Raw genomic sequence first — 24270 nt, forward strand, 5'->3', positions numbered from 1 at the left:
CAACATAATGGGAAATATAGAGCTCATCTAAATGTATTCATCCTTGAGACCTAGAGTATTATGGAAAATGTATTCATCTTTATTTCACTTTTTCAGTGATTGGAAAAACTGGAGCCTAATTAAAGGGAGCAAGGACAAAATAAGAATCTATTAAAAAAGAACAACTCTGTCTTATTATAAAAATTGATCTCTGTACCCATAGTCACCGGGAATACAAAGAACAAAAACTCAAACAGTCCCTGCCCTCAAGCAGCTTATTTTTGGGGGGAGGAAATATCATGTACACTAGTAAGTGCATATAAAATATATACTAAGTTCATATTGATCAAAAGCGGACAAAAGCATCTTGGAGATCAAGAAATGCTTTATGTAAAATTTTAATTTAATTCCTTGAAGATAGTAGTATATTTTAAGTACAGGGAGGCTCTGTAATGGCAGAGTCTTGAGAAATGAAATGTCATTGATGACAAGTAGTAAATAGCCTAATGGCTAGAACACAGAGATTGAAAAGGGAAGTAATGCAAGATTAGTCTACAAAATAGATGCTACAGAGAAGAAGTTGTACTTCCCCCCCCCCCCGAGACAATTTAGGGAACCTCTGAATCTTCTTGAGTAGGGAAATGGCAGAGTCAGAACAATGCTTTCAAAATATCAATTTGTAGATGTGGGAACAGTTTGGAGGGAGAGAGAATGGAGGCAGAGAGATTGATTAGGCCTCTTTTGCAATGGTGAAGATAAGATGTGATGAGATTCAGAAGACCATTAAGTTGTGTCATATGTATACCTACAGCTTGCAAATGGCTGATATTTGTAGGGACCGGGTAGTGACTGTTAATGTATACAACTAGATGCAGTACGGTAGGCCCTTTGGAGTGATCTATGACATTGGTGTGGGTTGTGAGGATGTTGAACTGAACTGATGCAGGATCTCCCACTATTCAAGATACCCAGTGATGACAATTGGTCAGGATCTTGGTCAGATTGGTCAAATCCTGTCCACAGCCCATAGATTATTAATCCTTAAACCAAAGTCACTACTTTAATATAGTAGATTAAATATATATCCTTCAATCCAAACAAATTAGTTCATTTTTTATATCTATATTATCTTAGAATCCTAGGATGAAGAATTTGAAAGGTCCTTATTCCAACTCCAGTATTTTCTTGATGAGGAAACTAAAGCCCTGTTATTTGGTCAAAATCCATAGGAACTTGAATAAATAACAGAGCCAAACATATGTCTTTTGACTCTTACCCCAAGGCTCTTTCCACTACACCATTCAATCCTATACAATATGACTTCCATTTTGTGCATCCCCAAGACATACTTGAATGGATTATAAAATCATAAGAAGGCTGAAAAAATCATTTTAAAGATAAACCTCTTCAGCAACCACAGTACCTGCAGTTGCACAATAATAAGCCAATCATCCTAATAACAAGTGAGAACACAATAGGATGATCTAAGGATGCTATTCACAGTTAGAAATCCCCACACATGGTGCCTTATTTATTTCCCTTATCCCCTTATGTTCATCACATCTCCAGTCCTGCTGTGATACCCAATACGATCACTAATGAGGCAGGTGCAGTGAAAAAAAGAAAGTTAGCTGAGTGTTAATCCAGGCCCTAATGAAAAACTAAACAGCTGTTGCCCCTGCCAACCAAAAAATGAAAACTGGATGCTGCTATAGCAGTGTGTATGTCGGATAGCTCTGCCCCCACTCAGGTTACAACTTCAGTGTCTTCAGTAGAAAGGGACAGACCAGGGATGTTTCTGTTATGGAAAACACCAGTGCTAATCATTGTCTTCTATGTAGCAGCCAGAAAATATTAAATAAGTCAAATGAAATCTGCAGACAATTTTTGCTAATTGTTTTATTAGGATTGACATTAAAACAATCAAATTTGCTTAGCAAAAATTGACTTTTAACTGACTGAATTTCCGTGTATAAAATATTATAACAACTTTTCAGTTCCCCTAACCCCTTAAATTCTCAATGAGTCTTCCTTTACCAATTCATTCTCATTCTCATTTCCTGATATATGGTTATAGTGAGTATGAGTTTTGTGATTCTACTCTGAGTTTTTATTAATGTTTGTTTTGCATTATTTCCTACAGTTCTCAGTTTCTTTATGTACCCCACATCTGCTAGTCTTAATTGCATTATAGCATTCTCTGACAGTAATGTACCACAATTCATTGAATCATTTCCCTAACATTGGATGATTAGGTGGTTTTGAGTTTTGTTTATGCTATTCATAATATGTAATGCTATCAAGAATATCTTTGTACAGATAACTCTTTTAAAAAATATATTTGGTGTCTATCAAGGTCTGAGTCTTGCTTTTAAACCCCAGATTTTCCCCCCAACACAGTCATTGAGAACTATTTACCTCTTGGTCAACCTCTTTTACGTTTTCTCAAAAGCCAAGTGGTACTTGAAGAAATATTTTGAGAGTTAGAATGATTGTAACTCCCTTTTGTAAAACCATAAAGTTTCATAAAAATAGGCCCTCTTTTCAAATGTTATTTGCTTTTGCTTTTTACATAACTTGTTTTTGTACTGTTTTCAGTAAATGATTAAAATGGTGCCATTAGAATAGGCTGGATCATCTCCCAGAATCCATCAGATTTGAATTTTACTGCAGCCCTCTTCTTAACAACAAACAGGCACAAGACCCACACACCTCCTGGGTGCATTTGAGGGGTTTAATTGTAGGAATATAGCAAAAAAAATAAAATAAAGAAAAAACCTCAAGAGATGCCTTTATCATCTGAAAGACTCTTTCCCAGCCTTCCCCAGGAACCTCTCTATATTCTACTGCTTGAGACAGAAAGGTTTATTATCCATTTATTATAACTCTTTTCCATGGACTTTCTCATATGTCAAGTGAATCTGATCTGGAGTTCAGCACCATAATTACACTGGACCAAATCCAGGAACTAATAAATAAATTGATGGTGTCTCCTTCATTGTTACATCTCCCTGAGCTTCTCTCCTTTTGAAGTAGCAAAGAGCTCTCTCAGAGAAGACTCTGCTCCAGCTTGGTTTTCCCAACTCTGCTTACAGAAGACCTAGGGTGCTCCCATTCCCCACCCCTCCCTTAGGGGACAATGGGGAAAAAAGCAACAATTTTAATATGGGGTTTTCTGTGAGTTAGATCATAATAAAGATTAAATGAAAAATTCTAGTTTTGCTTTTCACTGACATGCTTACATATGGCACGACATTGGCTAAGTATCACTTGGGGAGTCATAAATGGATAAGACTCCTACATATTTCACCCCTCTGTTCTCCTTACAAAGATTCTTGGCAGAAAAAAAAATAGCTTTGTGTATTTGTATTTTAGGCAGGGTCTCCGGTTACCAAACATCATTTATTTTGTGCCTGACTCAGAGGGTGCCAAAGGTATGCCTTTTCTTATGATAAATTTTACCTATTTTATTCCCCAGATAAATGAACAGTCCAAAGACAATGCCAGCTGGATTAAATGAGCTGATGAGGTCTGTAATTTTAATCCTTTGCCCTAGGGAAGGTAATTATGGGAAGCTGTTTTCTTTTTTCCTAACCAGTTTCCTTGACCAATGCTCCTTTAATCAGAAAATAGACCTCTTAAGAGGATTCCTATTGTGAAGAAGTTAGTTGTCACAGACTCACAGAACTGTAAGGAACCCAGCTGGTCATTTGATTTTGCTTACAAATAAAACTTATCCCCCCCAAAATAAAAGTGACTCTATTCTTAAAGATTTCTAGTTCTTCACCAATCCCAAAGTCAATAAATTCTTCCTAGTTAGCCCAGATCTTTCTGTTTAAATTCATTTCTTCAATGAGCAGAACCAGGAGATCATTATACAAGGCAACAACAAGATTATAAATGATCAATTCTGATGGATGCGGCTCTTTCTAACAATGAGATGGTTCAGACTCCAATGATCTTGTGATGAAGAGAGCCATCTACACCCAAAGAAAGGCCTGTGGGAACTGAGTGTGGATCACAACATAGCATTTTCACTCTTTCTGTTGTTGTTTGCTTGCATTTTGTTTTCTTTCTCAGTTTTTTTTCTCTTTTTGATCTGATTTTTCTTGTGCAGCAAGAGAATTGTATAAATATATGTGTGTGTGTGTGTATACATATATATATACACACACATGATTTAACATATATTTTAACATATTTAACATCTATTAGATTACCAGCCATCTAGGGGAGAGTGAGGAGGAAGAGAAAATTGGAACACAAGGTTTTGCAAGAGTCAATGTTGAAAAATTACTCATGCATATATTTTATAAATGAAAAAGCTTTAATTAAAAAAACTATATAAAATTCGTTTCTTCATTCTCTCCTAAGTAAAAAAAAAATGACACATAGTCACTCAATGGAGGTCCTCTGAGACTATCATGATGCTCTTTTCTCCCTTTTTATAGTACTCTTTTACTTGGTGCTCTCATAGCTTCACTTAAGATGACTTCCTGATCTATTCGTCCAGTCCTAACCTCTCTCCTCAATTCTAATTTTATGATTCATTTTAGACATTTCACACTGGATGTCTCATAAACATCTTAAATTCAACACGTCCTGTCAAGGACCACGCCTAGGTGAAGGGGCAGGTCAATTCTTCGAGAGCCTCCACAGCTGTGGATCATAACATCTGAAAGAGTTGCTGGGCAGCCTTTGCTGACACAGGTGTTGCTTGTGGACTAGAAATGAGATAAATTGGAGGCAGAGGGAAGAGGAGAGAGATCAGAAACTGCCTCTCAGTCTCTTTGAATCACCATCATCCTCTCAAAGAAGAGAAGAAAAGGTACCAGAGGTAAAACAAAATTACATGTTGTTTTCCCAACATTTTGGGAAAACATTTTCTTTCCCCCACAAAATGTTCCCATCTTAAGTTGGCTGTCACTGTTGAAGGTAATATGATGCTCATAGTCACCCAGTCTCACAACCTAAGTATCATTCTCAGTTTTCTACTCTCACCCCCCCATATTTAATCAGTGGTCAAATCCCATCATTTTTACCTTTATAAATTCTCTCTCACACATGTCCCCTTCTCTCCTCTGGCACTGTCATTGCTCAAGAGACACTGGCCCTTTGTACCTGAATAACAACCTTGAGCAACTAAGTCATTTTGACGATTATAAATACCCAAATTAATTACAAAAGACTTCTGAAGCCATCTACAATCAGAGAAAGAGCTTATGAATAGAAGTTTGAGTGATTTTTGTGTGTGTGGATAGCTATAGATTTATACATTATATATATGTTTAGACATAGATATATAGATATCAATATGTATATATAGAGAGAGGTTTGAATATAGATATGTAGATATATTTGTGTGTAATGGCCGCAACCTGTGGGGCTGGGGTGAAGGAGAAGAGAAAGTTACATGATAATTTTATTATATATTTAAAATGAATAACAAATTGTACATAATAGATTTGCAATTTCATGGGCAATTATATCTCTCTCTCTTTTTTTTTTTTTTCCCCATTCAGCTACATTGTGAAAATGCTTGTTTTATTTCCAAGGTTCAGAATTTTTGCAAAATAAAAACATGTTTTTAAATAGCTTGCTGGTTTACTCTGTCCATTTCAGATCTCTTCTCACTCCACTTCCATCATTCGTTCAGCTGTTAAAATGAGCTTCTTAAAATGCCAATCTGATCATATCACTGCCTCCTCTCCTCTATTTAATAAACTCCAATGGCTCCCTACTTCCAGGATCAAATATAAAATTCTAAATTTGTCTTTCAAGCCCTTCTTAATCTGATCCTTTTCTTTCTTTTCAGTTTTCTTATACCTTATACTGCTCCACATACCCTGTGGATCTAGAAACACTGGCTTCTTTGCTGTTTCTTGAACAAAGATGATGTTCTTTCTGTCTCCCAATTCTAAGCATGTTAACTGACTGTTTTCTATCCTTTGAATGTTCTCCTCTTCCTCTTCATTCCCACTTCTTAGCTTCTTGGATTTTTTGAGTCTCAGTTAAAGTCCCACTTTCTGCAAAGAGCCTGTCTCCTCAATCCTGGTGCCGTCCCTTTAAAATTATCCATCATTGAGCTGTAATCATCTTGTTTGATTGTAGTTATTTGATCATAGTTGATCATGGTGCTCTGGACTTTTTTCTTCCCCCCCCCCTTTCCTTCCTGATCCCCTGCCATGCCCCAGGACTAGGAGCTCCCTGAGGGGTAGATATTGTTTTTATACATGCATGTGTTTTATAAATAGAAAGATTTAATAAAAAATTTTAGTTGAATAAATATTTACAAATACAGCTACTGTGTGCTACATGATTATACTAGGCACTAAAAATATAAAGAGAAATTCGGTCTGAGCTTACAATCTAATGGGCATGGAATGGTAAAGATTGTGCATATGGTCATCCATCTGAGATATGACAAGGGCAAAGGAAAGGCGGAATAAAGGAGAGAGTCAGATGGAGGAAATCAGGGAACGATCATAGGATCTGAACCTAACAAGGACCTTAGAGGCTATCTAGTCTAATCCTTGCATTTTACAGATGAGGTAACTGAGGCCCTGAGCTATCACTCAGATTACTCAATAAAAATTAGAGTGAGATCCCTTGACTTGAGAGGTATCAGAATTGAGGTCCACATCCTGGAAAACTCTTGACCGCAGCCTAAATATTATAATATAATTGCAAAAGTTTGATAAATAAAAATACAGTATAATATGGATGGATGATCAGTTGTTTGTCCAACTTTGTGACCCCATTTGAGATTTTCTTGGCAGAGATACTGGTTTGCCATTTCCTTTACCTTCTCATTTTACAAATGAGGAAACTGAGGCAAATAAGATTAAGTGACTCACCCATAGCTCCTAAGTATCTGAAGCTGGGTTTGAATCTTCTGTGTACTATGACACTAAATAATACCAATTTATAGTTAATTTTCTAGGTCAACATGCAGCTCTCAGGGATCTGTTTCTATTTTAGTTTGACTCTAGTGTACTTTCCAAAGTATCCCATTTCATGAAGTTGTTGGCATTTGAGTTCATAAGACAAGAGAGGGATTCCAACAGTTTTTGGAAGAAAGAAAACAAAAGGAGAAAAAACAAGAAAGCAAAGGATTTATTTCCCATTGCTCATTATGTTCATCAAGTAGAAACAATTAAATTATTGATATGATATTATTCAAATATTCAGGTACATTTGTACAGCTAGATGGTACAGTGAATAGCATATTGGGCTTGGAGTCAGAAAGACCTGAGTTCAACTATAACCTCAGACACTACCTGTGCTATCCTGGGAAAATCATGTAACTTCTCTCTCCCTCAATTTCCTCATCTGTGAAATAGCACCTAATCTCTAGGATTGTTGTGAAGATAAAATGAAATAATATTTTATACAGTGCTTTAATACATATGGATCTTCAATGTCAGCAATTTGGATACCCTCCAGCAATACAGATTACAACGCATCCATTCTTGCAATACTTGTTACTGTAAGTTCTCCAATGCCTTGTTGTAGAATGCAGATGGCTCTGGATTCTCAAAGGCTTTACCAGAATAATATAAATTCAGAAGATTCCACCATATCGGAAAATCCTCAAGAACTACTCTGACAACAAACTTGAGTCTGCTTCACAAAGACTATCCTAGTTAAATACAGAGAGATTCATCACCAGTCTACTGGTGATAAGAACTATGCAAATTCACATTTATATTACAGGGTTTTCAAAAGGCGGTGCTCATTATCTCCATCTTGCTGATAATGAAACTGGAGATTTTGAAAGTTTAAGGAGTGTGCCCATGGAGTAATTTCTCAAATCTTTTTTGGAAAATGGTCAGCAGAATCCTGAAGGAGTATGGGGAAATGGAGAGAAAGGCCGGAAGCTATTTGACAGAATGGAAAAGGAAAAGATATTGAGCATGATAAATTGGTCATCAAGGTCAGATCTGGTATGAGCTAGACTTAGGCAGGGACTAGATAGTATGAGAATAAAGGAAGAGTAGAGAAGGGATGGCCAACAAAGATAAGAAAGACAAAGGAATAAAAGAATCTTAAAAATAATTTTTTTATACCTTGCACAAGACTGGGCCTAAAACTAATATGTTTTGTAAGCATAATACACTTATATACCTGCTTATGTTAAATGTTTATGCTTTATTCTGTTATATTTATGCTAAATATTTTACAAATATTATCTTGCTTTTTTCCCCCTACAAGATAAGATATTAAGATAGGGAAATTGAGCTAGAGCGGCTGTAACTTGCTTAAGATCATATAAGTTGTAAATTTCATTGATTTTGAGTTGAAAGGAGCCTCAAAGGCCTTCTAGTCCTGTTAGATGGTACAGTGGATAAAGTATTAGGTCCAGGGTAAGAAGAACCTGGTCTTAGAACTTCCTAACTCTGGCCCTGCCTTAATTTCTGCAGAAGAACCTGGTCTTAGACGCTTATTATTTTATTTTCTTCAACTGTCAAATGTGGATAATAACAGTACCTATTTCATAGGGTTGTTAGGAGGATCAAACGAGGTAATATTCCATAAAGTAGATATGTAATTACTTAATTGTCTTTCCTCTCATTCTTTTGCCTTTTCTTCTAATACAATCTCTTTATTTCCAGATGAGGAAACCGTGACCCAAAGAAGTCAGTGGGTCAAGACTGAATATGTAGAAAGTAGCAATGCTGTCAAGTGCTCTGATTTTATATTTATTTCTATATCATCCATCTCTGTGTATCTTAGATGTAGTTTGAACCCAAGTCTTTCTGATGCTTATCTAGCACTCTATACTCAAGCAGGCTACTTTGTAGGAAGGATTCCTAGAGACAAGATGGTGCTTTATATGCATTCTGCATTTTAGGTCACTTTTCCTACATTCTGAGGTTTACTAAAGTCACTGAATGCTACAGGGTTAGGACTTTGGCTAGAGAAGAACATAATGTTAGAATCTTTTTTTTTTTTTTTTTTTGCTAAGGCATTTGGGGTTAAGTGACTTGCCCAGGGTCACACAGCTGAGAAGTATTAGTATCTGAGAACAGATTTGAACTCAGGTCCTTCTGACTTCAGAGCTGGTGCTCTATGAGAATCACATTTTTTAAAAGGGATATTGCTCCAAGTGAAGGTTTCTTATCCCTATCACAAGTCTCCTGGATTCATAGTGAGACATAACTTAGAGATCACTTGTCAAAAAGGAGATTCATTTTTAAAATTTTTTAATACCCAGTTCAATGACTTGAACTAATTCAGAGTATCTTAAATGATCCTTGTTTAAGTTCAGCTTATTTTGTCTAAAGGAATTAGAAGTTTGTGTATATTTTTTAAACTTTATGTTCCTTGTGGCCACTCATAACTGCATTTTGAATTTTTTTCTTTTGAGTCTGTTTCCCTACCTCAGGACAGCTAGATGGTACAAAGAATAGAATTCTGGGCCTGGAGTCAGGACCTTTGATACCTTAGATACTGACTAACTGTGTGACCCTGGGTGAGCCATTTTAATCCTGTTTGCTCTGGTTTCTTCACTATAAAATGAGCAGGAGAAGAAAATGGCAAACCATTCTATTATTTTTTGCCAGGAAAACTCCAAATGCAGCCACTGAACAGTAACAAGCTCTCTATCTTATCAAGGCTGGAAGTGCTATGGTCATTCACAACTTGATCTCCCTACTGAGTGGGGCAGAAGATTTGACCTGTTCCATTTCTTATCTGGGCTATTTTGCCTCTCCTTAGGCAACAGGATAGTTCCCCATCCTACAGGTTCACCATCTCTGAGCCAGATTTAGTATGGCCTCAGAACCTCCCTGGTATCAGGGATTACAAGGCATTTGCAACCCTCCCATCTCATGTTGACTTTTTTTTTTTTTTTTTTGCTGAGGCAGTTGGGGTTAAGTGACTTGCCCATGTTGACTTTTAAGAAATTATTTAAACCTCTAAGAAGAAAGGCAATATATTGTTAGCTCAAGGAAGACTGGGAAGTCCTGTTGGTCTTATTGTTCTGTGGGCCCTGATTTTCTGGGATCAACTTTTCTCTCACAGAAGGGAGCAGGAAATTTGTTTACATCTCAGAGAGCAAATCTGATATGAAAGCTTTAGAATCATGTCTGTGGCCTATTCAGATAATATGATTTTCACTAAACTGATTTCCAGCTTCATTTCAAAATGTTTGATTGTCAAAGGTTCTCAGGATATGAAAACACAAAGCAAGGTAGCAAATATTGCTGTTCCATGAAGTCTCTTTCATTCCAGCTCTGTTCTCTCCCTCCCTCCTTTCCTGTGTCCTCTGCAAGAATCAGAATCAATCCTGGGAAGAAATGAGGCTTCCTCTGCCTCAGTTTTAGAAGAGAGAGTGAATAACAAATGGAGATATTACTTCTCCATTTTAACTTTGGTTTTCCTTCTATATAGTTAAGTGGTTTAGCCTGAGAATGATAATATAAGGACACATTTTTCTTTGGCAGAGTAATTAGTTATGGCTGAATCTCAATCAAAAAATAAAAAAGATCTATCCTGACAATGTGTGCCGGAAAGGTGAGCTCAATTACTTAAAAAAGACAGTTTTTCAAATGTCTTCTGGGATATCAAGCTCTAACCAAGTCTGCTCCTGAAACAAATAGCACAAAGTAGGCAGATCTTACCTTTGTGGTTTCCCTACTTCCCTACCATCTGGTCTGCATTGCCAACCCCAGCTCCACACACCTGCTTGCCATTCTCTTCACTCTTGCCTCCAACTCAGTATTTCATCTCCAACCCCTTGAATGCAGATTCTTTTATTATTGTCTCTGATCTTCACCATCAGCCACAGCTCCTGCCATAGAATCGATACTTATTGCCCGAATTCATTTCTTTGGATTCCCAGGATTTCCTGAGGTCAATATTTCCATGCTTCTGACCTATCACAAGCCACCTGTTCTGTCCCATTCTCTTAGGATAAGAAACGTTTTTTATTGATTTAGCCAAAGGCTTCTATGACATGCTTATTAAACTTACAGAAAACAAGAAACTGGAAGGAATTAATTACAAAAACAGCCATCAACATCCCCCAAAATGACCACAGACAGGAGCAATGGGCCAAATCTAGCATAATTAATTTTAATGGACATAAATGGGGAATTAATGAGTGCATTTGCTTAGAACAGTGCCTGACACATAATTGTTGTTATTGTTCAGTCGTATGACTCCATTTGGGCTTTTCTTGGCAAAGATAGTATAGTAGTTTGTCAATTCTTTCTCCAGATCATTTTACAGATGAGGAAACTGAGGCAAATAGGGTTAGGTGACTTGCTCAGGGTCACCCACCTGATAATATCTGAGGTCACATTTAAACTTAAGTTTTTTTGACTCCAAGCCTGGTACTCTATCCACTGAATCATCTAGCTGAATCCATTTTCCACATACTCATATAATAACCCTAATAAATAGATCTGACTGCATCATTCTCTTGTTCTCAAAATTCCATATCATCTATAGATTAAAATGTAAACTCATCTTGATATTGCAGGCTCTCTACTGTTTGACCCCTATATATCCAACCTTATTTCATATTATTCTCCTTCATGACTGAATTAATGACTGAGTAAAAAGTTTTTTGTTTTTTGTTTTTTTTGTTTTTTTTATCAAGTGCCTTCTATTTGTCACACATTGAACTATGCAATGGGAATCCAGAGACAAAAGATGGACAGTTCCAGTCCTCAAGGAGTTTATCACATATTTTAATTGGGGACAGAGCACATGGAAGAAGAGTTTGCTCTCACAAAAATGGATAGTGGAACCAGAGGACTGTCTGTTGTTAGATTCTATAGAGAAACAATGATAACACTGACTGAATTACTGTTCCCAAACCAAGAGGTGGGATCCAAGGGCAGGACAGATATCCAGATGCCTGAAGTGACTGCATTAACTCCCCCAGAGAGAAGTTAATCTAAAAGTCTGGTTCAGAAGGTGGTGCTCTAGGAAGGGAGTAAGATAGCAAGATGCCCAGTGTTTTTTTGTTTGCTTGCTTTGTTTTATTTTAGTATTCTTAATTGTTGTATTTTTTCTGGTTATATGTGTATATTAACTTTTTAAATAGACATTTCTTTATGAATCTTGTTGGGAGAAATCAGATCAATCAGAATAAAGAGAAAAACCACAAGAGAAAACAAAACAAAACAAAAAAACAGAAAAAAAGCGAATATAGTTTGTGTTGATTTATATTCAATCTCCATAATTCTCTTTCTGGATGATGTTTTCTACCCAAAATTTATTGGGATTGCTTTGGATCACTGAACCACAAACAAATCTTTCATAGTTGATGAATACACATTCTTGCTGTTACTGTGCAAAATATATTCCTGGTTGTTTGTTTCACTCAGCATCAGTTTATGTAAATCTTTCCAAGCCTTTTTAAAATCAACTTGTTCATCTTTTTTTTATAGGACAATAATAATCCATTATCTTCAAATATCACAACTTAATTGATGGGAAGATATCCAGTGGTGATAGCAGGATAGGTTTAATTCCATACCAACCAAAGTAAATGACCTCCTAGAATTCATCATTCTATTGCTTACCTCCAAGCATTTGTGCAAGCAATCTCCCATGCCTTAAGTACGCTATCCGTCCCCTTGGGTCTTTCATGAGATACTCCTGGTTTTTTGAGTTAGGGTTTCTAGAGCTTTTGGTTTAGAGTTTTTTCTTCCCACTAGATAAGCTGAAGCAATAAATTATCCTGAGAAAGAGGCAAGAAGTGTCTTGTGACAGGTACTACTATTAGCCCCTGAATCACTTCCTTCCCTTAGGTTTTGACAAGCCCAATAGTCCCTGGACTAGCAATGCCCCTCAGATCCCTGGCACTGCTTCTACCTTCAACAACATAGCCAACAATGAGGAAAGCAACCACTGTGGATAAGGGATCCCCACTCCTCACCCCCACCACAACCTGATCATCAAAATGCCCAGAGCCAAGAAATGGAGTATTGTGTATAATGGTATGCCAGCTTCCTAAATTATTCTGGTTGATCACCTCCTTCATTCACAGGATTGATCTTAAATTGCTTTTTTTTCTACTTTCAGAATCAATCCACCCTTAAAAGTAAAGCTTAGCCCCTACTAGGGATGCTCATAAGGATTTGCTACAGACACTTACAAGCAACTTTGATTTCCAGAAACATTGTAAGCAAAAATGGCTTCCTTAACATATATGGACAGCACCCCAAGGTAAAAGCACTCATTGAAATTGGTATTTTTTAAAATTTATTTTAAAATAAATCACTCCATTTTATAGCCACACTTCATGTTTTCCATTTTTATGGAACTTTTTGTTGCCTAATTTTTTAGGCTCTTGTTATTTTTCAATCATATCAGTAAAGTCTAACTCTGTGATCCCATTTGGGACTTTTTGGCAAAAATCCTGAAGTGGTCTCCAATTTCTTCTCCAATTTATTTTACAGATGAGAAAAATGAGGCAAATAGGGTTAAGTGACTTGCTCAGGGTCACACAACTAGTATTTGAGGTTGCATTTGAACCAAGCCCTGTACTTTATCCACTGTGCCACCTAATTGCCCTTTTTTAGGCCTTATGCCAAGGCTACTTTTCAGGATGCCAGAAAAGTATTTTTCTAATGGTAAGGACCAAACCATAAAACAAATGCAAAAATCTTACAAATCTTGCAAATTTTAAAAAAGTGTTATATAAATGTTGTTGTTATTCATAGTCCAGTCATGAAACCATCAATTTCTAAAGATTTGGGGGAATATAACCAGAATTTCTGCCAGTGAAGCCACGTACTATATATTGTACTACATGAATTCAATGTATTCACTGAAAGGTTCTGTAATTTCTTTAGCTTTACTTCTTTCACTTGTGGCTGATCTCAATTTCTCTGTACTTTCTCATAAAATGAGAAGGTTGTCAGTGTTTTTCATTAAATCTTCTATGGAATATTTGTAGAACATGCTAACAGCCTTCTGGGTCTTTTTAATATTTAAAGGATGCCAGTACAACACCGGACCAGTAAGTTTATCCATCTGTTACCCTTCTGGATTGCTCCGTGACTAAAGCACATCTTTTTTGTTCATTCATATCATTAATGTCTTTTACATCATTTCCCATGCAGAAATCATTATTATTAGCATGCTGCTGACTACTTCTACCCAAAATGTACCTTTTTATTGTCCTTGGGCCACTTCCAATTTGTTTCTTCGGAGATCATGGTTTTTCCATGGTTCATAGCCATATAGAATCACTCAGAGAATTCAAAAACTAGAGTCTATTGGCAGGAAGCAGTTTGGGATCAATAAAAAGCTTTATTCAGATTCCTAAATTTAATTCACTTCTTTTTTCCTTAAGTTTAATTATGGGCCATATTTGGCTGTCCATAGACCCAGATGTGTGTTCTGATGGACTAAGTCAACAGACTATCCAGCTAATTATATATATATTATATCATGGACAATGGCAACATACTTTCTTCATCCACTTTGTGTTTCTCATGTGGATAACTAGACTAAAACCTTTTGAATGGGATTTAATTTCTTTGAGATAGCACTATGATTTTCTGGGGCTTAATGGAATGAGCATAACAGCATATACAACAGAAGGATTGGGAGAATTTCACTATATGTAGGAAACACTTTTCCTTAATTTTTTTAAGCTAACTCAACAGATCTTTATTTGCCAGGTACTGGAGATACAAAGAAAGTAAAAAAAAAAAAAATTAGAACTTTCTCTCAAGGAGTTCACAGGCTAATATGAAACAATATACAAACAACTATATACAAACATAATTTGTCATATATATTTTATATACATATACATTTGTATATAGGCATACCTCATTTTATTTTATTTTGCTTTACTGCACTTCACAAATATTGCTTTTTTTTCTTTATAAATTGAAGGTTCATAGCAATCCTAGGTCCAGCAAGTCTTGTTGGTACCTTCTTTCATATCCTTACATCATGACTCTATCACATTTTTGTAACTTTTCCCATTCTATTATAATCTCCCCCTTTTTTTTTTGAGGTATCTTGACCATCAGTCCCTAAATATCTTTAAAGTTAATGTTGCTTCCAGCTCAGATTTCTGATGTTCATATGCCTTATGTTCATATTTTCGTATTATCTATTTTCAAGTCTTTGTCTTGAGTGCTATTTTCTCTTTTTCACATGGTGGGCCTACTTTAATTATGTAAATTGATCACTTCAGGAAAAATTATTCTATTTTACCATTTGTTGTTTTACTTGTAGTTTTATCTTTAAAAGTTCATGTTATGACTGAATTTGGTCTTATATACTTTTGGCAGATTCTTTTCCCTACCCCTTGCCCTGTTTTTTATACATCTGTGAGATTACATTGCTCATGATCTTCCATGCTCAATAATAGTTTGTAAATATACATTCTTAAATGGTGTTGTCTTTGGCTGCCAGATGTCCCTACTTGGCAAGGAGAATAAGTGTTTGTTGACTGAGATGGTTTCTGTGTTTTTTGGGCTTCCTTGTCTGGGTAATTGTTTTGCAAGATTGATTAAACTTCTTTCTAAAATTGTATTAGGGTTAATAATTTTACTTTTTGAAAAGTCAGAGCACCACAACTTTTAAAAATCAGATGAGGCTGTGGATTTTTTTTTTCATGTCTTTTTTCATCTTTATCCTTTTCCATAATTTGATGCTAATTTCAACCTTTGTTCTAATAAGCTTATGATCTGGCTATTCACAGGCAGATGATACTGAAATGGCCTTCTTGGCAGAGACCAATTGTTTCCTTTCTAATATAATAGAATATAATAGAGCAATCAGTTTCATTTGGGAGGATATTGTAATTACTGGCCACATATCTAATTCAGTTTCATTAATTATAAAATGAGGGGGTTAGACTAGATGATGTTGAGGTCTCTTCCAGTTCTAAATCTATGATCATGGATTTCAAGTTGCCCTTGAACATCTGCTCAAAAATGTTTATCCTTAATTACCTCTCCCAGAAGAACCTGTGAGGCATCTTTTTTTTTCTTTTTTAAACCATCACCTGGTATTTCTGTTAATTTGACTCTATTTACCCCAAAGACCAGGAACTGAGAAGTTCCATGCTCATCTTGCACATTATGTACTTTAGCTCACTCTAAAATAAGCATTACAGATCAATCAAGCTCTGTCAGAAAGAGGGGGACATTTTATCCCCCAGCGTAGGTCACAATACTTATATTTTTAGTCTAAGAGATGAGATGTTGTGCATTTGCACCAGAATAAACTCTTGAGCTCCACTTGCCAGAAGTTTCCTCTGCTCCTCCATGAATATGAATTTGTCCTGAATATTTCACTGAACTTTAGTTATATGACCTGGACACAACAGAATAGACCACCCAGACAAACAGATTTGTATGGGTACTTGTTAGGATTCTTACAAGGTATTTATGCACTTAGTTCACACCTTTAAAGGAGTTCACTCATTGGTCCACACATTAGATTCACACCTTTAAGAGAGCATATTTTTTTTTAAATAATAGTTTTTATTTACCAGATATATGCATGGGTAATTTTACAACATTGACAATTGCCAAACCTTTTGTTCCAATTTTTCCCCTCCCCCCCCAGATGGCAGGTCAACCAATACATGTTAAATATGTTAGAGTATAAATTAAATACAATATATGTATACATGACCAAACAGTTTTCTGTACAAAAAGAATCGGCCTTTGAAATAGTGTACAATTAGCCTGTAAAGGAAATAAAAAATTCAGGCGAACAAAATTAGAGGGATTGGGAATTCTATGTAGTGGTTCATAATCATTTCCTAGAGTTCTTTCGCTGGGTTTCAGTTCATTACTGTTCTACTGGAACTGATTTGGTTCATGTCATTGTTGAAGAGGGCCTCATCCATCAGAATACATCCTCATACAGTATTGTTGTTGAAGTATATAAAGATCCTGCTCATTTCACTCAGCATCAGTTCATGTAAATCTAAGAGAGCTTACTTTTAAGGCGCTCCACAAGCCCATTCTCTGGGAGGATATAAAAAGCCAGGATTCAGAGCCAGGATTGAGTCTAGGAGAGGACTTCCTGCAAAAACTTCAGGGAAGCTCGAGGAGATTCACAAGTCTAAAGGAAAAGCCTGCTCTTGGACTTCTGGGAGATTCACAACTAGAATTGACTTCTGGGAAATCCACAATCCCACACTTTTGGAGGCAGAGTGAGATTTCATTCCAACTTCAACTTTTGTGCTGGCTGGAGACACTCGGACAAGAGCTCTCAGGAACTAAAGAGAGAGGAAGGCATCCAGAAAGCTAGCAGAGCCCCAAGTGAAGGAGACAAGACTTGAAGGAGAAAATAAAGGGTCTGGAGAAGATTTGGAAAGAGACAGTAAAGGACTTTAACTCCTGACTGTAATTTGGGATTATTGGACTGAACTGAAGCCAAGGCTGCCTCCAGAAGCACCCCAAGGAATCCTGCCCCCAAGAGAAGAATTACAATTTAGAGAAACAGAACATCACAGGTACTGTGTGAGATGTTTCTAGATTAAAGCAATATATAATATAACATCTACACAAGGCTGTACAACCACAATTTCTCCTAGACCAACACTACTTCCTTTGCCCCCAACACTTAAGTATTCTACAAACCAGTGAGTTCTAGGAAGGCCTCATCTCAGTTGTAGTAGCGCCACAGCATTTTTTCCACTTTCTAGGAGTGAAGGAGAAAAAAGCATGATACATAGTTTTCGAATGTTCAGCTCCTGAAAGTCAGAGCTGGTTCTCCAGATTTTTGTGTTTCAGTTTGTAAATTCTGTACCTCCTAGCCTCCCTCTGCTTCTTGTTTGTTGTTTTCAGGCTGGTAAGTAGTTCTGTGACTGGGCTAAGTCTTGTGTGCTTATTTTTCCCATCCTTCCCAAATTATTTATCACTTGTAGAAGTAAGGATAGATCAGAGTCCACGGGAAATTTCCCTCAACCTCATCTTGCTTTTTTTTTGTTGTTGTTGTTGGTGGTGGGTTTTTTTTTTGTTTGTTTGTTTTGTTTTTTTGTTTTTTATATATGATAGAAATGGTCTTTCCACATGACCAGGAATTACCTCACTCCTCTCTCCGGTTCTTCCATTCAGCTGTCAAACCTGACTGCCCCCTCCTCCCCTTCTACCCCAGATGTTACAGAAAGTAGATGAAGTGTTAAGTGATTCTTCCATTTAGAGGCCACTTCCTTTTGTCTTCTGTTTTCATTTATAGTGTGAATGTCAGTTTGGGCGGGGCGGTGGGAGGGGGATAAAGTTCCTCCTGTGGTTCATCACTGGACAAAGATCAAATACCGAGCATCAACAGTTACATCAATGTTTCTAAAAAGTTTATGATTTTCTTAGCATTTGAGAATCCCCTTTCCACACCTTTGCTACTCTCTTTGGGAAATGGATACAACTAAAAGCTTTGTTTTGTTTTGTTTTAGAGAGCGTTGTCATGGAAGCAGCGATACCTAAATCCAACACTCACTGGTAAATGATGGCTGTGTGACCCTGGACAAATCATTTAATTAATCTGAGCAGCTCCAATACTGTAAGTCGTGGAGAAGAACCTACATTGATAGAGACATTTCCTTAATTTATTACCAATTTCACAATTCTCCAGCTTGGAATCTTAGCGAGTCTCTTTTCAAGTAGATGATCCCGGCGTGGGAAAGAAAGTTCTTGTAAGGGAAGACTGAGCGGGATTGGTCAGCCACGAGAAGGAAGACTTTCCTGAAGGAGAAGAAGAGAGGTCCTAGAAGGGGACAGGTCTCCCCTCCCGCCTCCGCCGCTGACGTAGCGCAACGTGATGCTGACGCAGTAGCGCTCCGACTTCATTTAAGTCGGTCAGCGGCTGTGAGTGGACATCAGCCTTCTCCCTCCGCGGCCTGGGTCCGAGGGCCGCCGCCCACCGCTGCCATGGCTCAGTACAAGGGAGCGGTCAGTGAGGCGGGCCGGGCTATGCATCTGATGAAGAAGCGGGAGAAGCAGCGGGAGCAAATGGAGCAGATGAAGCAGCGGATCACCGAGGAGAACATCATGAAATCCAACATCGACAAGAAATTCTCGGCTCATTATGACACGGTAGAGGCCGAGCTCAAGTCCAGCACCGTGGGGCTTGTGAGCCTGAATGACATGAAAGCTAAGCAGGAAGCCCTAGTGAAGGAGCGGGAAAAGCAGCTGGCTAAAAAGGAACAGTCCAAAGAACTTCAGTTAAAGCTAGAGAAACTTCGAGAAAAGGAACGGAAGAAGGAAGAGAAGAGGAAGATCTCTAGCTTATCCTTCACCTTTGGTGAAGAAGACGAAGATATGGATGAGAATGATCTAGAACAGGAAGGCAACAGTGACGTGAGCAAGAGCAGACAAGGTTCCTCCTTTCAGAGAGTTAACAGTCTAAATGGAGAAGGAATCCCTTCGAAGAAGAGGAAATTAGGGAAGAATCCAGATGTGGACACGAGCTTTCTTCCTGACCTTGATAGAGAGGAAGAGGAAAACAGGCTCCGGGAGGAACTGCGGCAGGAGTGGGAGGCCAAGCAGGAGAAAATCAAGAGCGAAGAAATTGAGATTACCTTCAGTTACTGGGACGGCTCCGGGCACCGGAGAACTGTGAAGATGAAGAAGGGCAATACGATGCAGCAGTTCCTGCAGAAGGCCATGGAGATCCTGCGCAAAGACTTCAGTGAGCTGAGGTCAGCGGGCGTGGAGCAGCTCATGTACATCAAGGAGGATCTGATTATACCTCACCATCACAGCTTCTATGACTTCATCATCACCAAGGCCCGGGGGAAGAGCGGCCCGCTCTTTAACTTTGACGTCCATGATGATGTTCGGCTGCTCAGTGACGCCACAGTGGAGAAGGATGAGTCGCATGCAGGAAAGGTGGTGCTCAGGAGTTGGTATGAGAAGAACAAGCACATTTTCCCAGCCAGTCGCTGGGAGCCCTATGACCCAGAGAAAAAGTGGGACAAGTACACCATCCGATGAGTACCTTTTAAAAAACTGCATGTTACCTTTGTTACTCCACCCCTCCCTCCTCCTATTCAACCACCTACCCACTTTTCCAAATGTATTAGATCTGGCAAAGTTAGCAGCTGCCCCTAGATAGCCTTCCTTTCCTCCTCTTCCCTCCTCCTAACTTCTTCCTTACTCTACCATGAGATCCTTCTTGCCCCTTATTTTCTAGGTGTATCTGAGTCCCCTAGGTTCACAAGGCCAACTAGTAAGCAGATCCCGGGACTAGCACAGATTGGGGGAGGCTTGCAGCAGAAATGGTCCCTGGATTTCTACTCTCAAATTCTACTATTATTTACATGTTTCTTTCAAAATAAATATTTGTGTGAAGGGGAAAAAAAGATATCTCGTGTGTATGTGTGTGTGTGTGTGTACATACTATAAACCTCTCTCCTAATTTAGGACTGGAGAAAACCAAAAAAAGTCTATCCAAATTCTGAATAGAAAACATAAAAGCAGACTGGTCCTACAAATAATGCCCTGAGACAATGGAAGAATGCTGCTTGGGGCAGAGGTTCCTAAACTCAACCCCTAGCACAACAGCCTAGGTGAACTAGAGTTACACACAGCAGGAGGCAAGGAAAATTGATTTCTGTCAAGTGGAACTTAATCTTAGTCACTACATTCATAATAAATTCTTTATTTTGAAATGAGATCACAGGTTCAATCCAATATCTGCCTCTCATGGGTAAATAATGGGTTACTTAATGGATGGCTTTAATGGGAGAAAAGAGGTACATGCATAAAAATATAGAACAAAATAATACAGAGTCATTTTGAAAGAGAGGTACTAGCAATTCAGAAATTAGAAAAAAAACTTTGAGAGGTGACAACTGAGCTAAGTTTTTAAATGATCAGTCTGACCAAGAAGAATGGAAGATCCCACTTCCTGCTTTTTTTTGAAGATGTGACCCTTTTTTGTAGAAGGAATAAGCAGCTAGATGGTGATGTGGCTGGCTAGAGTACAAATCTAGCTTCAGGCAATGACCAGCTGTATAGACCTAGGCAAGTCATTTAACCCTTTTTGCCTCAGTTTCCCCATTTGTAAAATAAAGTGGAGAAAGACTTGGCAAACCAATTCTAATATCTCTGTCAAGAAAACCTCAAATGGGGTCATAGTCAGAAATCACGGAAATGACTTACAAAGAACATGATTGCAGTATACTGAATTTGATAGATATTTTGAAAACCCTAATCTTAAATTTTGATAGGTTAATTTTGCTGAACTTTTTATTCTTGATTATGTACTTTTTTGAGCCTTCTCCCAACTTTTACTCAAGATTAGGTCCCTTAAAGATCAGCCAATAGTTATTTCTCTTGTTGCAAAGGGGTTGGAGTTTATCCATCCATCCATCTATCCATCCATCCACTTATAGGAACTCTCATCCTGTGTGTTCTCCCATAGCAATTAACTTTTATCAAATGATACATAGGGATAGAAGCATGGAGGGGCAGAGGGGAATCCTTCCAAACCTCTCCACATACTTGGTGCCTGGGGGTTGTAGACTAAAATTTAAAATAGTTGCTACAAAACATCTCCTGCCTTGGAGGGTAGGGTACTTTCTAGAACTGGAAGTTCCTTTCCCTTGGCTTTGGGGGAAAGGATGCAGGGGGGAAATCAGTAATATGGAAATAAAAAGGTTATGGATGTATGGATGTGTGTGTATATGTACTCCAATCCATAATATGTGCATATATAACAGCACATACCTCTAGCAAATGTTGGCCTTCTCTCATGTGGGATTGGGAGACAGGGAGGGAAACAACTAAGAACTCAAAATATAACCAAAAAAATTTTCAAATGAAGATAAAATAAAAAGACCCTCTCTTTAAGAGACTAGAACATGGGAGGAGAAAATGGGGTAATGTTGAAATATTCTGAAGTGCAGAGCTGGGGATGAAGAGCTTACAATGGGAAGCTTCTGTTTTGTTTGTTTTTTTTAATAATAGTACTTTTGTTTGTTTTTTGTTTTTTATTGTCTTTTTTGTTATTAATTTTTATAATTATAACATTTTCTTTGACAATACATATGCATAGGTAATTTTTTTTTTTTTACATTATCCCTTGTACTCCCTTCTGTTCCGAGTTTTTCCCCTCCTTCCCTCCACCCCCTCCCCTAGATGACAGACATTCCCATACATATTAAATATCTTATAGTATATCCTAGGTACAATATATATGTGCAGAACCGAATTTTGTTGTTGTTGCAAAGAAAGGATTGTATTCGCAAGGTAAAAATAATCTGGGAAAAGAAACAAAACAAAACAAAAAAAAAACCCCAATGCTCTTAGTTTACACTCATTTCCCAGTGTTCCTTTTCTGGGTGTAGCTGATTCTGTCCATCGTTGATCAATTGGAATTGGATTAGCTCTTCTCTATGTTGAAGATTTCCACTTCCATCAGAATACATCCTCATACAGTATCATTGTTGAAGTGTATAATGATCTAGTTCTGCTCGTTTCACTCAGCATCAGTTGATATAAGTTTCTCCAAGTCTCTCTGTATTCCTCCAGTTGGTCATTTCTGCTTCTGTTTTTTAGGTAAAGTTTTGAGGATAATGATAGGGAGGAATGATCTAAGTGATTTTTGAGGAAATGTGATTTGGAACAGAAGGTGAGAATCAAGATAAATCAACCTGGGAAGAGGAAAAAGATTCAAGAGGTGAAAGGAAACCCCAGTGGAAATGATTAGCTTAAATTTGTAGTGAAGCCAGTCCACGAGGTTGTGTCTTCAGGGCAGGATAATGTTACTTAATCTAGCCAGGTAAATAGTGGGTATGGCCTAGAGCTAAGGTTTGGAAAGGGATGAATAGAATATATTAGTGGGGTAAGATTTGGGGATAAAGAGTCTTAAAACTATATTTAGGAGGAAAGGAAAGTGAGACCTTAGAAGACCTAATTGACTGATAATGCAGAATCCAGTGACTAGAAGCCACCACAACAGCTGTAGGAGGCATGAGATATAGAGGGAAATGAAAGGGAGAAAGGATCATGGATTGAGAGAATTTCAGAGCTCTGGATCTTGGAAGGTATATAAATGATGGCGCCATCGAGAGTATGGTGTTTTCTTTGGGTTTGAGTTGACCCCAGTGGCAGTGAAGTGTCAATCCTGGAAGTGAAGGAGTTTGGGAGTCCAGGAGTTTGAAGAGACGTCAGTATAGGTGGTAAAGTTCCCAAACTTGGGATCCGAGGGCTGAGCCTTATATTCAATTTTTTGAGAAAGGAGATTAACCTGGGGCAATGTTAACAGAGTGTTATCAGAGACCTTAGGTACACAAGATAAACTTTTGAGTCAGAGACTCTGAAATTTACAAGAATTAATTACTGAGTGGAAGCTCACCTCTTCCAAGCTGTGAGGGTTAATTATTCACCTGCCGCAGATCAGTCCAGGTTAGGTGCAGACTACTTTTGCCAGCTGCCTCTTTTTGTTTTCTCACCAAAGGTGTCAAATACTGCCCAAGTCAACCCAGGCCTGGCAGGGGATCTGAAGATGTTTATTTTGCAATTAACAAATTATATTAGGCAATTCTGAGCCTGGAGCGAAGGCAAGCCGGACTTTCTAGTACCCTATATTAATTGTCAGTCATTTGTACACCATCTTGGACCAGTTCCAAAGTAGCATGCGTGTGCAGCTTGTATATTTTAAGCTTCTCGAGGACAGCGACAGTTCATCTTTCCCTTCCTCCATCTGTGTCTCGAGGGAGGGAGAAAGAGAAGAGGAAAGAGACAGAGACAGAGGGAGAAAGAGGAGAGAGAGGAGAGACAGAAAAAAGGAATAGAGAAAAGAAACGGAAGGACACAGAGAAAGATAAAGAGAAAAAAGAGGCAGAAAAGAGAGAGCACTGAAGATGTTCAGTAAATGCTTCCTGATGCTGGAGTTAGGAGCAGATGGATAAAGGGAAGTTTAGGCTAACCCAGATTGTAAATTAAGGCTTTTATCTTCTGTACACACCTGGTTGGAGATACACCTTTAATACAAAAGGAGAATGAGACCAGCACTGGGTGACTGCAGGCCGGGGGAGAGAAGGAGCCCCAGCGCAGTCGACAACCAAGCCCCAAATAAGGAACGGAACACGTGATTAAGCCCTTCTAGGATTTGACTCCAGCTCCGAGTCGCATCCGCAGCTTTTATCTCCAGCCCAGGCCAACTTGGGGCGGAGCCGAACTGCGGCTAAACTGACTGCGCGGGCCCTTTAAGGCAAGCTCAGTTCCAGTCCCCCGGAAGCTCCGGGCGAAGGCGAGTGTAGCCAGGGGGTGTGCCGGCGCGCAGAGCGGCTGCCCGAGAGTCAGGAGCGTGTGCGCGCGGGGCCTAAATGAGCCGGACCAAGTA

At 38.2% G+C, this 24270-nt stretch overlaps 1 protein-coding gene across 1 annotated transcript; it reads left to right on the forward strand.

Moving 5' to 3' along the window:
• The first annotated feature begins 4724 nt into the window (after positions 1–4724).
• Positions 4725–20281, forward strand: LOC141542550 (protein FAM50A). The gene is made up of 2 exons (XM_074267026.1): positions 4725–4816; positions 18374–20281. The coding sequence occupies exon 2, from the start codon at positions 18849–18851 to the stop codon at positions 19911–19913; it is 1065 nt and encodes a 354-aa protein (XP_074123127.1). The 5' UTR covers positions 4725–4816; positions 18374–18848; the 3' UTR covers positions 19914–20281.
• Positions 20282–24270: the final 3989 nt, after the last annotated feature.

This window comes from Sminthopsis crassicaudata, chromosome 5, assembly GCF_048593235.1.
Source record: "Sminthopsis crassicaudata isolate SCR6 chromosome 5, ASM4859323v1, whole genome shotgun sequence".
Taxonomy (NCBI): domain Eukaryota; kingdom Metazoa; phylum Chordata; class Mammalia; order Dasyuromorphia; family Dasyuridae; genus Sminthopsis; species Sminthopsis crassicaudata.